The sequence below is a fragment of the Pezoporus occidentalis genome, unplaced genomic scaffold, assembly GCF_034315485.1.
Source record: "Pezoporus occidentalis ecotype Australia unplaced genomic scaffold, CSIRO_AGI_Poc_V1 ctg36, whole genome shotgun sequence".
In the NCBI taxonomy this organism is placed as follows: Eukaryota; Metazoa; Chordata; class Aves; order Psittaciformes; family Psittacidae; genus Pezoporus; species Pezoporus occidentalis.
The window spans coordinates 3,549,606-3,563,693 of record NW_026915591.1 but is presented as its reverse complement, the minus strand read 5'-3'; the positions used below and the strand labels follow the sequence as shown (position 1 = coordinate 3,563,693).

The 14,088-nt window shown below is 50.4% G+C and overlaps 2 protein-coding genes across 2 annotated transcripts; both read left to right on the top strand.

Moving 5' to 3' along the window:
* The first annotated feature begins 3,602 nt into the window (after positions 1-3,602).
* On the top strand, positions 3,603-5,168 carry LOC134169907 (inositol 1,4,5-trisphosphate receptor-interacting protein-like 1). Its single transcript, XM_062630862.1, has 2 exons — positions 3,603-4,041; positions 4,271-5,168. Exons 1-2 carry the CDS (start codon positions 3,755-3,757, stop codon positions 5,166-5,168), a joined length of 1,185 nt encoding a protein of 394 aa, XP_062486846.1. The 5' UTR covers positions 3,603-3,754.
* Positions 5,169-10,465: 5,297 nt separating this feature from the next.
* Positions 10,466-13,385, top strand: LOC134169916 (inositol 1,4,5-trisphosphate receptor-interacting protein-like 1). The gene has a single exon (XM_062630866.1). The coding sequence runs from the start codon at positions 10,466-10,468 to the stop codon at positions 12,020-12,022; it is 1,557 nt and encodes a 518-aa protein (XP_062486850.1). The 3' UTR covers positions 12,023-13,385.
* The last annotated feature ends 703 nt before the right edge of the window (positions 13,386-14,088 follow it).

The window sequence follows — 14,088 nt, the reverse complement described above, 5'->3', positions numbered from 1 at the left end:
AGATGCCTCTATACAAATGCCCGTAGCATGGGGAACAAACGAGGAATTAGAGATGTGTGCATGTCTATGGGGGTATGATATAACAGGCGTCACAGAAACATGGTGGGATGGCTCCTATGACTGGAGTGTTGGAATGGAAGGTTACAGGCTCTTTAGAAAAGACAGGCCTGGTGGTCAGGGAGGGGGAGTTGCCCTTTATGTTAGGGATAGGCTGGAGAGTATGGAACTCTGTCTGGAGACAGGTGAGCAGTCAATAGAGAGTTTGTGGGTCAGGGTTAAAGGGAAAACAGTGATGGGAGACATTACTGTGGGGATCTGTTACAGACCGCCTGATCAAGAGGAACCTGCAGATGAAGCACTCTACAGACAGATAGGAAAAGGCTCACCCTTGCAGGCCCTTATTCTCATGGGGGACTTCAACCATTGTGACATCTGCTGGAGGGACAGTACGGCCTGGCACAGGCGATCCAGGAGGTTCCTCGATTGTGTGGAAGACAACTTCCTTCTGCAAGTGATAGAGGAGCCGACAGGGAGAGGTGCCATGCTTGATCTCGTGCTCACCAACAGGGAAGGGCTGGTTGGAAATGTGACGCTCCAGCGCAGCCTTGGTTGCAGTGATCATGAGATGGTCAAATTTGAGATCCTCAGGACAGTGAGAAGAACGTGCAGCAAGCTCACTGCCCTGGACTTCAAAAGAGCAGACTTTGGCCTCTTCAGGAACCTGCTTAGTAAGGTTCCATGGGATATAGCCCTAGTGGGCAGGGTGCTCAAGACTGTTGGTTGATATTCAAGGATCACCTGCTACAAGCTCAGGAGTGTTGCATTCCAACGAGAAGAAAGTGCAGCAGGAGGACCAGGAGACCTCCTTGGATGGGTAAAGAGCCACTGAGGAAAATTCAAAGGAAAAAAGAGGCTTATAAAAGGTGGAAGCAAGGACAGGTGGCCTGGGAAGAGTACAGGGATGTTGTCTGGGAAGCTAGGGACCAGGTTAGGAAAGCTAAGGCCCAGTTAGAAGTAAACTTGGCTAGGGATGTTAAGGACAACAGGAAGGGATTCTATAGGTATGTAGCGAATAAAAAACAGACTAGGGACAATGTAGGCCTCCTCCAGAAGCTCTCAGGAGACCTGGCTATCCAGGATTTGGAGAAGGCTGAGGTTCTGAATGACTTCTTTGCCTCGGTCTTCACTGGCAAAGCCCCTGACCACACCACCCAAGTCTTGAAAGGCAGATGCAGGGACTGTGAGAATGAAGACCTTGGGCCCACTGTAGGAGAGAATCTGGTTTGAGACCATCTTAAAAACCTGAATGTGCACAAGAGCATGGGACCTGATGAAATCTATCTGTGGGACCTGAACGAGCTGGCAAATGAAGTTGCTAAGCCACTGTCCATTATATTTGAAAAATCATGGCAGTCAGGTGAAGTTCCCGATGACTGGAAAAAGGGAAATATAACCCCCATTTTCAAGAAGGGGAAAATGGATGACCTGGGGAATTACAGACCAGTCAGTCTCACCTCTGTGCCTGGACATCTTGGAGCAGATTCTCCTGGATGGCACGCTAAGGCACATGAAAAACAACAAGGTGCTTGGTGACAGCCAGCACGGCTTCACTAAGGGGAAATCCTGCCTGGCCAATTTGGTGGCCTTCTATGATGGGGCTACAGAACTGATGGACAGGGGTAGAGCAGTTGATATCATCTACCTGGACTTGTGCAAGTGTTCGACACTGTCCCACACGACATCCTTGTCTCTAAATTGGAGAGACATCAATTTGATGGATGGACCACTCAGTGGATAAAGAACTGGCTGGATGGCCGCACACAAAGAGTTGTGGTCAATGTCCAGCTGGAGACCAGTAACGAGTGGCGTCCCTCAGGGATTGGTGTTGGGACCGGTCTTGTTCAACATCTTTGTCGCTGACATGGACAGTGGGATTGAGTGCGCCCTCAGCAAGTTTGCCGATGACACCAAGCTGTGCGGTTCGGTTGATACGCTGGAGGGAAGGAATGCCATCCAGAGGGACCTCGACACGCTTGTGAGGTGGGCTGATGCCAACCCTATGAAGTTTAACCATGCCAAGTGCAAGGTCGGGTGGGGCAATCCCAGGCACAGCTACAGGTTGGGCAGAGAAGAGATTCAGAGCAGCCCTGCAGAGAAGGACTTGGGGGTGTTGGTTGATGAGAAAATGAACATGACCAGGTTTCAGTGTGCGCTCGCAGCCCAGAAAGCCAACCGTATCCTGGGCTGCATCAAAAGGAGCGTGACCAGCAGGTTGAAGGAGGTGATCCTGCCCCTCTACTCTGCTCTTGTGAGACCTCACCTGGAGTATTGTGTGCAGTTCTGGTGTCCTCAACATAAAAAGGACATGGAACTGTTGGAATAAGTCCAGAGGACGGCAACAAGGATGATCAGGGGACTGGAGCACCTCCCGTAAGAACACAGGCTGAAAAAGTTGGGGCTGTTCAGCTTGGAGAAGAGAAGGCTGCATGGAGACCTCATAGCAGCCTTCCAGTATCTGAAGGGGGCCTATAGGGATGCTGGGGATGGACTCTTCATTAGAGACTGTAGTGATAGGACAAGGGGTAACGAGTTAAAACTTAAGCAGGGGAAGTTTAGATTGGATATAAGGAGGAAATTCTTTCCTGTTAGGGTGGTGAGGCACTAAAATGGGTTGCTGTGGGAGGTTGTGAATGCTCCATCCCTGGCAGTGGTCAAGACCAGGCTGGACAAGGCCTTGGGTGATATGATTTAGCGTAAGGTGTCCTTGCCCATGGCAGGGAGGTTGGAACTAGATGATCTTAAGGTCCTTTCCAACCCTTACTATTCTATGATTCTAACTGGAATCTGACAGAAGTTGTAGTCTTACTGAAACCTTTTTAAGGTAAAATACAGTTGCCACTTTCAGACCAGGTGGTATGCATGGAATCTACTCCACCATGGTTCTCTAGGCAACACAACCTGCTGTCCTAGAGGAGCAATGGAGGGTGGAGTGGAGTGGAGACACCGCAGCCAGGTTCTGTTGTGCTCCCTGCAGGGCTGGGAACTTGATGATACCATACACCTGATAAGCCAAACAGCAGCTGTCAAATGGGAAATATAAGAGAATACGTCCATTGCAGAGCCATCAACTGTGAAAAAATAATTTTCCTTAGGAGAACCTTGCTCATTATAATTTCATAATAGTAACACACACCTCCATCCCAAAGTTACCCAACTCCAAGGTAAGAACACCCCTCACTGAGCATGTGCTTTATATATTTATTGGCTATATCTCGAGACAACTTTACACCAATCAATAATAAACGAATGTAGGACTAGAGTCACTCAAGATCCACCTGAGAGTAACAAAAAGTATAAAAGTGAATGGGGGGGGTGGGGAGACAGACATAAGGAAAACATCATGACTTCTGGGATCAGTCAGGCTGAACCTGTCTTCTACCCCATAGGGACTCCTATAGGTTAAGAACTTTATATCACACACATTAGATAACTAACTAACCCGAGCTGTTATTAGTGCTTACAGTCTGGTTGTCTATCAATTCAAGCTGTTTTTTCCAGACAGCCACTATCACTGCCAATCATGAATGTTAACATGTCACAATTTTACATTAATAGAGAGTATTATTCTTTAAACTCTTAATATTACTTGTTTGTGAAACAGGTTGGACCGGTGGGATGAGGCAACAGTATGAGATTCAACAAGGCTCACTACTGATGACGCTGTCTACAGCCTGCTTGTGCTTGTAGACTCGGAATGTACTGGTGGCTCAGGAAAAGGAACTGTAAGGAGGACAAAGACGCTGAGAGTCAGAGAGATTTTCAGATATATTTTTCAAAGAGCATACAACATTCAGGGCAGAAACTGCACTACGAGAGTGAGGTGGTGTTGTGGCTGGTGGACAAGCTCCTCCATGCTTCCCGAGAGCAATTGTCGAAGAGTTTCTTCCCAGTGCTGGAACAAGCCATCGGGGTGGACAGCACCTTTGAAAGCCAGAGTCCCCATGAAGATGATGCTGTCTGCAGCCTGCTTGTGCCTCTGGAGCCCCCCCATCAGCACACCTTCCACTTGGAGGTGGGCATCACGGGACAGGTGCTGGCGACAGACTCCTGCATCCATGTGGAGCAGGTGTCCACATGTATGATGGATCCGGTAGCGCAGCCAAGTAGTTTCTTCCCGGCGCTAGAAGCAGCCATCGGGGTGGGCAGTGCCTTTGAATGCTGGAGGCCCCATGAAGATGACACTGTCTACCATCTGCTTGTGCCCCTGAAGTCCCCCCCGTGGGCACGCCTTCCACCTGGAGGTGGGCACTGTGGGCCAGATGCTGGCGGACTCCTGCATCCGTGTGGAACTGGTGTGCACATGCAAGACTGAGGAGACAGTGGGGGACATGCTGTGCTTCCTTCATCACCCTGAGGAGGCGCTGAGGAAGAATCAGAAGCCCAGCCTCCTACACACCCTCTGCACCGGCTCCTACCTAGATGTGCAGCAGACTGCCCTATGGTTTCAGGACTTTGTGACGCCAGCCTGGGAGTTTGTGCCTCAGTCACATCACTACAGGATGAAGGTGCTGCCCTCCAGCCGCTCCTGCAAGCTGCAGCTGACACATGTCTCTGGGAGAACCTTGCTCGTCGAGATGATGCTTGGCGTGCAGCAAGGCGACTCAGACATCTTTGTGAGCAGCCAGGCTACAGAGGCTGTCTGCACCCCAAGAACAACACGGGCACTGAGCTTCAGTGTGGCAGAGGCAGAGTTCTTCTGGCTGATGGCCAAGCAGGTCCCAAGTGACAGCTGCCACCTCAGCTGCCTGCAGCTCTGCACCCACTTCCTGGTGGGCACTGCCCTTTCTTCCCATATCTTGGGGACAGTGGTGATGCACCTCCTGACTACCATGCCCCTGGCAGGCTGGCACAGGAGCTGTTTCCCAGAACAGTTGGACGAAATCATGTGGTACCTGGACCTTTGCTTGGAGAAGAGATGCCTTGACCACTTCTTTGTTGACAATGATGACCTGTGTGAGGAGATAACCTTGCCCCAAGCCTTGCAAAGAGCTGTACCACTCAACCTCTTGCAGCACCTGGTGTACGATCCAGCTGCCCACAAGCGGGCAATGCGTGAGCTGAAGGAGCTGAAAAGTCTGCTTTCAATACAGCTCTTCTACAGGCACTGAAAGCAGCCTTCCTGCACAGGGCTATGTTTGCAGAGTTCACATCTGAGGGCAGATGACTATCTCATACAGGAGGGAAAGTACAGAATGGTAGGACACTGGAGGAAAGGAAGAACCCTGTGTTCCCCATGCAAAGATGCCAGTAAATCTCCTGCGTAACACACAAACAAGCACTGGGTCTTTGAGGGTGTGGGCTATGGAAAGGGCGCCAGGGGCTTTGCTTGATGGTCAGCTCCATAGGAGTCAGCAGTGTGCCCTGGAGGCCAAATGGCCCACTGTCTCCTGGAGCACATTAGGCACAGTATGGGGGGCCAGCCGACAGAAGGGGCTGAGTGGCTCTGCTCAGCACTGCTGCGGCCTCGCCCCGAGTACTGTGGGCAGCTTTGGGCTCCACAAGCGAAGGACCTAAGGATATTACTTAGTACCTGGTCCTGCACTTGGGTGATGACAGAGGGGCAGCGTGCTAGTGAGAACCTTCAGCTGGTGGCTCCAAGACATGTTAGTCACACTGGAACACACTTGAAATCTCATGAAGAAGAGGCTCCTGATGTAATACAAGCCAACAGGGAACACACCAGTGAAACACTCTGAAGGAATGAAGAACTGTTCCCCTAAGAAAGTGACAAGACTGACAGCCCAGCTGAAATGCCTCTACACCAATGCAAGCAGCATGGGCAAGAAACAGGAGGAGTTGGAAGAGACCATAAAGCTAGAAAGCTATGACGTGGTGGCCATTACTGAAACATGACAGCTTCACGGAGCAGGGATAAGCACCTGGCCAGAAATGTTGCAGCGATATGAAAGGGAAATTCAAACGTCAGCATCAAGTCCTTAGACACCTTTGAGAGAGTTTCCTGTTTTTCCAGTCTGTTAGGGCCAGGCGGTGAGCTCATGCAGAGCTTGCTCGGACCTTATTTACATGAGTAGCTTGCAGTGCGGACAGCGTGTATGCTATCAGCACCTAGCTGCTGCAAATTACCAGCAGAATCTTACAGCCGAAACCCACGGAAAAGCAGGCTTTTTGTTTCAAATTACGTGCCAAAAAATGGCACATGTCAGCTTCTTTAGCTTCCAGAAGATGGCGCTCGCCATCCTCTGAGCATCATCCTGCCTGTTTCGGTGGACATCTGCAGCGCCCAAGGCTGCTCGCTTATCACGCTCAGTAAGACTTTGATACAGAGCTTGTTTTCACGTGATGGTCATTCCCTACTCCACAAACCACTGTGCTGTCTTTGCATGTGTTGCTGCTTTGGAGCTGGGCTGAGCAAAGATGGTTCTGTCAGCCCAAAGAGAGATTTAAGTGAATTTTTGAGGAATTTCTTTATCACCATCCTGTGTAAATAGAGATTATAGGTTTTTCTTATAGCGGGGAGCTGCTTCTGCAAACAGAAGGGAATGCAGTGCTAGGCAGTATTACGTAGCCAGCTTCAAAGAACACTGCTACAAAACGTGGGGAAGTGGACCCAGCGTTGCATGCCGGTAAAGTGAGAATGGCAGTGCTGCTCTGCCTGCAGTGCATTCTCCCAGTGGCAATGCCTTGTGGACCAGCAAGGCACCAAGCCCACATTGTTGAGCCTCTCATCAGCGATGATGTGCTCCTTGCAGGGCATTGTTTGTCCCTTAGGTGAAGGTATCTGTAGGCAGTGGAGTTCAGAAGCCCTGAGGAGGTCCCTAATATACAGATGAGATCAAACAGGAGCTCAAGATGTGCTGGAAGTTTAGTATATTTGAAGTGTCAGTTCTGATTGCCTTCTGAGATAAACTGATTTTATTTGAGCGAATGGCTAATTCTGTGCACCTGGCTTTGAATTCTGATCGGAAAAGGTGAGTTCTGTGTGACATAGGAGAGCATGTTCCTGTATTTCATAGTTGTGTTCTTCCTTGCAAGCAGTCCTTGAAAAGCATACGGAGCAGAGTAAAATAAAATAGTGTTCGTAACTGGTAATGAAAAACTACTCCTACCCCAAAAGAGAGAACAGTAACTTTTTCCACAGTTTGAGGTGTAGGCATTTGACAGAGCAGGTCCTGCTATGTGCTTGGATGGCACCCAGCCCACGTGTCATGGCTGTTTACCCTGTAAATACTGATTTCCCAATGGCAACAACTGCTGTACAGTACAGCCACAGTTAAAGAACTGCTGTGGAGAAAAACACCAAAACCAAAAAACTCAACCCAAAACCACACACGTCTCACTTCTGCAGCATTCCTGAGACAAGGCTCTATTTTTACCGTCTGCAAAACCAGCTACATCTGCTGTTATAACTGGAATCCTGACTCCCTCATTACAACCTCCATCAGAGAAGCAAGCCAACTTCTCTGGGATATAATTTAAATTCTACCCAGTTTCATGGCTTTCCCAAGAAAAAGGTAACACCCTGGTGCATGAAGTTGGATGAGAGTCTAGCCTGGCTCAGCTGCTGCAAGAGGACCCACTGCATCCATAACTTAAGGTCTCTCTGGGCCATAGGCATCCATTGCTGCCATGGATGACACCATTAAAAACCATCTCCCTCATTTTAGACTCTTCCAGCACACAGCAGGTTTGAAATAATGAGCTTTGTCCCTCCACCTGCCTCCTGTGACCTTGGGTGCTGGGCAAAAGCTGTCCTCCTTCAGCACTCTGGCCACGAAGGGAGTGGAATCTCTTGCACAGCTCCCAGCAAGTCTGCCAGAAATGCCTTTCTTTCTTCACCCCATCTGCCAGATCTATTGTGTTGCAAAGCTGCTCCCAAAACACCTTGCAGACCAGGGCTGGATACCACTGCTGGCTCAGTCACCTGGCGTTTTCTTCAACTGGTGAGAAAAGCTTCAAAATCCCCAAGAGGAAGGCAGAGCTCTGAGTCAGACTTAAGACCAAGTCCTCTGCCTGCTGAATAAGGGACACATCAATTTACAGTGAAAAACTGCAACAGCTCTCTATGGTCCCCTCTTACCACCCATGGGAGCTTGCTCTCCTGCCAAGGTGTCCTAACATCAAATATGTAATGAAGCATATGCTACAAGCATGTTTTGTAGTGTATTTTTTTCAGGAAGATAATTTCTGCACCCTCTGACTTCAAAGGAAAATACCTGATATTAGGAAAATAAGGCCAATGCTGGGCTTTGCTGGTCCAATGAGAGCAGGAGAAATGTTTCTCAGTTCTGTTGCATCTGTTAATGGAATTCAATTAAGCTGCCAGAAGTGATAAGCATTTAGAGGCACATAAGCCAACACTCCTCACTACCAGACAAAATCTTTGTCATGTCAGTGGCCATAAATCACAATGACTGTATTTTGGAAGTGTTACGCACTGCAACTCATCACCAGGGCTTAATTCAGCTTCCCTCAGGGCACCATTGTACCTGGTAGGTACCAGGTATTGTTGGTACACAAGAAAGGAGTATTTGGGGGTATACCAACTATGTCTGCTTTGATCAAATTAAAAAAAAAAAAGAATAAAGTTTCCTTCTGAAATGGATTGAAGGTTGCAAGTGGGAGGCTGGCTGAAAATCAAAGTTTCTATTCCTGTGAAAAAGTCAGGTTCTTTAAACCCTTGGTTTGATACCAAATCGGGGCAAGAAAAGTGAAAATATGCCTATTTTCAACAGAGCAGTATTGTCACAAAGTTCTGGGCATGTTTAAGCCTTCCAACCCTGCTCAGTTTGCAGCATATAGGCTGTTCATTGCAATATTGGTCCCGAGGGGCTTTTGCCCTTGTTTTTTTGTCCAGGCTTATGCAGTATCTCATACAATGTACCCAAATAAAAGGCAACTCAGATGGAGACTGCTTAACATCAAACTCACAGCAAGCTAAAAGCAACTGGCCAAACTGAAATGATGAAGCCTGAAATGACCCAATGGCGAAAAAAAGTTTTATGTTCAGGTTAAGATAAGGAATAGGAAAATGCCAGCAAAAGTGGCACCATCCCATAGGATATATCTGTTTGCAGCAACAGGCATTTCATAGAATCACAGAACGGTTGGGGTTTGAAGGGAGCACCAAGGGTCCTCTAGTCCAACCTTCCTGCTCAAGCAGGGTCACCTAGAGCACATTACTCATGATTGTGTCCAGACAGCTCTTGAATATCTCCAGGAAAGGACACTCCACAACCTCTCTGGGTAACCTTATTCCAATGCTCAGTCACCCTCACAGTAAAGAAGCTCATCCTCATGTTCACATGTTTTAGTTTGTGCCCATTGCCCCTCCTCCTGTCACCTGGTACCACAGAGAAGAGCCTAGCCCCATCCTCCTGACACCCTCTCTTCAGATATTATACACATTCATCAGTTTCCCCCTGAGCCTTCTCTTCTCTAGGCTGAACAGATCCAGCTCCCTCAGCCTTTCCTTATATGAGAGATGCTCCAGATCCTTAATAATTCTAGTAGCCCTTCACGGGACTTGCTCCAGCAGCTCCATGTCTCTCTTGTACTGGGGAGCCCAAAACTGGACACAGTACTTCAGCTGAGGCCTCACCACATCTGAGTAGAGAGGGAGAATTATCTCCGTCAACCTGCTGATAATGCTCATCCTAATGCACCCCAGGATACAGTTGGTCTTCTTAGCCCCAAGGGCATGTTGCTGGCTCACGGACAACTTGCTGTCCATCAGTACCCTCAGGTCCCTCGCTACAGAGCTGCTTTCCAGCAGGACAGGCCACAGCCTGTACTGGTGCATGGGGTTATTCCTCCCCAGACGGAGGACCCTGCACTGGCCTCTGCTGAGTCTTAAAAGGTTCTTTGCTGAGAACCGTGGGCAGCTTTGGGCTCCACAAGGGGGGAAGGACCTAAGGATGTTACTCAGTACCGGGTCCTGCAGCTGGGTAACGACAACCCCATGCAGCGGGACAGGTGTGGGGAAGCTTGGCTGGAAGGGGCCACAGAAGGATAAAGGCTGGGGCTGGTGAGCCTGCGATGCGCCGCGGTGCCTGTGACAGCACTGGGGACGTGTCACAATGGGGGATGGATATGAGGGTGCCAGCAGGCAGCATTGGCCCAGTACAGCCTGGGACAGCAGTGAGTGCGCACACAGGGGGGAGGCTGGGCTGGACAAGGGCCGGGGCAGAAACCTGGGCCCCCGGGGGTGGGTGCTCACCCTGCATCGAGGCCCTGGCTGCGAGCGCCTTGGGCAGGGCACGCTGCTGCTGGCACCGGGCCTGGGTGCAGCCCTTGCTGCCTCCCAGCTGCCTCGTTCCCTCTCCTGCCTGTCCCCAGCTCCCTGCAGCTCCCGTCCCCACTCCCCATGCTGCCGCATCCCTCCCTGCCTCTCTCCTTCCCTCCCTCCCTCCCAGCCCCACTGAATGCCTTCTCTCTGCTGCAGGCCATGGCTGTCACAAACCTCTTTGTGTGGGTACTGCAAATTCTCATCCTGAAGGTGCCCGTGGTCACTGGTGAGCCAGAGGGAACCACACCTGACCGCATGCAGCAGAGTTTGGGGCTGCTGAACCAGGAGCCGGTTTCGCTGCTGCAGGAGGTGGAGCACCTGGGCCAAGAGAAGAGCAAGGGGCAGAGTTACGTGGTCTGGAGAACCCTGCTCTTTGCCTTGCAGCATTGGCAATTGGGTTGGATTGCTGGCGTCCTGCTCGTCCTGAGTGTTGGACTGTACTGGTGGCTCAGGAAAAGGAGCCATGAGGAGGACAGCAGCGGTGATGGGGAGAGCTCTAGCTCTGAGGAGGAAGAGCAGGAGGAGGCAGAGCAGGAGGAAGCAGAGGAGGAGGAGGCAGAGAGTGAAGGAGAGAATGCTGATGCTGAGAGAGATGTGGGCAGTTATTTTGCAAGGCGCATCAGGTGGTCAGTGCGGAAACTGCACTACGAGAGCGATTTGGTGTTCCTGCTGGTGGGTAGCCTCATCCATGCTTGTCGACAGCTCTTGTCAAGCAGTTTCCTCCCGGTGCTAGAAGCACCCGTCGGGGTGGGCAGTGCCTTTGAATGCTGGAGTCCCCATGAAGATGACACTGTCTACCATCTGCTTGTGCCCCTGAAGCCCCCCCGTGGGCACGCCTTCCACCTGGAGGTGGGCACTGTGGGCCAGATGCTGGCGGACTCCTGCATCCGTGTGGAACTGGTGTGCACATGCAAGACTGAGGAGACAGTGGGGGACATGCTGTGCTTCCTTCATCACCCTGAGGAGGCGCTGAGGAAGAATCAGAAGCCCAGCCTCCTACACACCCTCTGCACCGGCTCCTACCTAGATGTGCAGCGGACTGCCCTATGGTTTCAGGACTTTGTGACACCAGCCTGGGAGTTTGTGCCTCAGTCACATCACTACAGGATGAAGGTGCTGCCCTCCAGCCGCTCCTGCAAGCTGCAGCTGACACATGTCTCTGGGAGAACCTTGCTTGTCGAGATGATGCTTGGCGTGCAGCAAGGCGACTCAGACATCTTTGTGAGCAGCCAGGCTACAGAGGCTGTCTTCACCCCAAGCACAACATGGTCACTGAGCTTCAGTGTGGCAGAGGCAAAGTTCTTCTGGTTGATGGCCAGGGAGGTCCCACATGACAGCTTCCACCTCAACTGCCTGCAACTCTGCGCCCGTATGCTGACGGGCACAGGATTTTCCAGCTATGTCTTTAAGACAGTGGTGATGCACCTCCTGACTACCATGCCCCTGGCAGGCTGGTGTAGGACCGATTTCCTTCTGCGGCTGGAAGACATCATGCGGTACCTTCGTTGCTGCCTGGAGGAGAAACGACTCAACCACTTCTTCTTTGGTAATGAGACCTTTCCGGAAGAGATCATCTTGCCTGCAGCCTTGCAAAGAGCTGAGCCACTCAACCTCTTGCAGAACTTGGCACAGGATCTGGCTGCTCATGAGCAGGCAATGAGTGAGTTCAGGGAGCTGCAGTTTCGGCTTAGAAGAGAGCTCTTCAACTGGCACTGAAAGTGGTTTTCATGCAGAAAGCTGTATTTGCAGAGTTCACAGCCGAGAACAGATGACCACCTCATACAGGAGGCAAATAAAGGACAGAATGTAGGACACTGCAAAGAAAAGAACAATCCCATGCAACTGAGCTCTGCCAAGAGCCTTTTTCTCTCGTTTTTTGGGGTAGCAACAAAGATGACTTTCTCTTTGCTTTCTCCTCTCACTGGCTGCAGCCAGAATGTCATTTCACATAGGCCCAGATACTATTGCTGGCAGCTCTGGCTGTATAGGAACCAAGCAAGAGGCACCGTTGACCACTATCCTCTGGATGCAGCCATCCAGCCAATTCCTCATCCACCGGACAGTCCACCCATCACATCTGTATCTCTCCAATTTAGAGAAGGATTGTATCAAAGGCTTTACAGAAGTCCACATAGACAACATCCGTAGGCCTTCCTTTGTCCACTGATGTAGTAACTCCATCATATAAGGACACTAGGTAGGTCAAGCAGGACTTGCCCTTGGTGAAACTGTGCTGGCTGTCTTGAATCACCTCCCTGTCCTCCGTGTGTCTTAGCATAGCTCCTAGAAGGATCTGTTTCATGCTCTTCGCAGGCACAGAGGTGAGACTGACAGGTTTGTAGTTCCCAGGATCCTCCTTTCTACCTTTTTTAAAACTGGTTGTGATATTGGCCTTTTTCCAGTCACCAGGGACCTCACCTGACAGCGGTGACTTCTCAAATATCACGGAGAGTGGTTGACAACTACATCAGCCAATTCCCTCAGGACTCTGGGATGGATCTCATCAGGTCCTATAGACTTATGTATGTTCAGGTTCCTCAAAAGGTCACAAACCTGATCTTCACTTACAGTGAAAGGGATCTTGCTCTCCAAGTTCATGCCTTGCAGTTCATCCACTCTAAAGGTGTGGGGAGAGAGCCTGCCATTGAAGACTGAGGCAAAAACATTGTTGAATACCTCAGCCTTCTCCTTGTCCATTGTTACCAGTTCACCAGTCTTGCTCATCGGGGGGGCACCCTTTCTTTGACCTTCCTGTGCTGGTTGACATACCTGTAGAAGCCCTTATTATTATTCTTTGCATCCCTTGCCAAGTTAAACTCCAGCTGGGTCTTGGCCTTCCTCTGCACAAGCAGGCAGCATCCCTATACTCTTCCCAGAATACCTGTCCCTTCTTCTGCTGCCTGTGAATTTCCATCTTGCCCTTTAGTTTGACCAGCAGGTCTTGACTCAGGCATGCTGGCCTCTTGCCTTCCTTACTCCATTTCTTACACCCAGGGATTGTGAGCTCTTGTGCTTTATGGAAAGCATCCTTAAAGATCTGCTAGCTCTGTTCTGCTCCCTTGTCCATGGGGGCAGTTTCCCAGTTAGTCCTACTGACTAAGTAATTCAAGAACTGGAAGCTGGCTTTTGAAGCTGGAAAGTTCTTGGCTGCAAACTCCACAAGAGCAGGATCACTGCAGCCCAGGCTGCAGGTGAGCTCACCTGCATTGGTGACCATCAGGTCCAGTATCACATTCTCCCTGGTAAGGCTTTCTATAACCTGGCTGAAGAACTTCTCCTGAATGCACTCCAGGAGTCTCCTGGATTGCCTACAGCTCATCGTGCTGCTTTTCCAGCAGATGTCTTTGTTCATGAGTGTCCTGGATTCAGCAGTGGCAGTCGTGTTTCTCCTTCGTGGTAGCTGGTGCAGCATTGTGTTTTGACTTCCAGTCTGGGAACAGTGCTGGTGATACCAGTGTTTTCGGCTGCTGCTAAGTGATGTTTCCCCTGACCAAGGACTTTGTGAGGCTCATGCTCTGCCAGGGAGGAGGGGAAGCCGTGAGGAAGCAGAGATGGGGCGCCTGACCCAGGCTAGCCAGGGAGGTATTCCATACCACAGCACGTCATGCCCGGGGTGGGGGGTAACTGGGAGTTACCCGGAAGGACACAGGCTTCCGGGTGGGACTCGTTTCTTGGCCGGTGGTATCGTATTCTCTTCCCTTGTTATTTTCTCTTATCGTTGTTGTAGTTGGTGGTAGCGGTGGTGATTTGTGTTGTACATTGGTTGCTGGACTGTTCTTGTC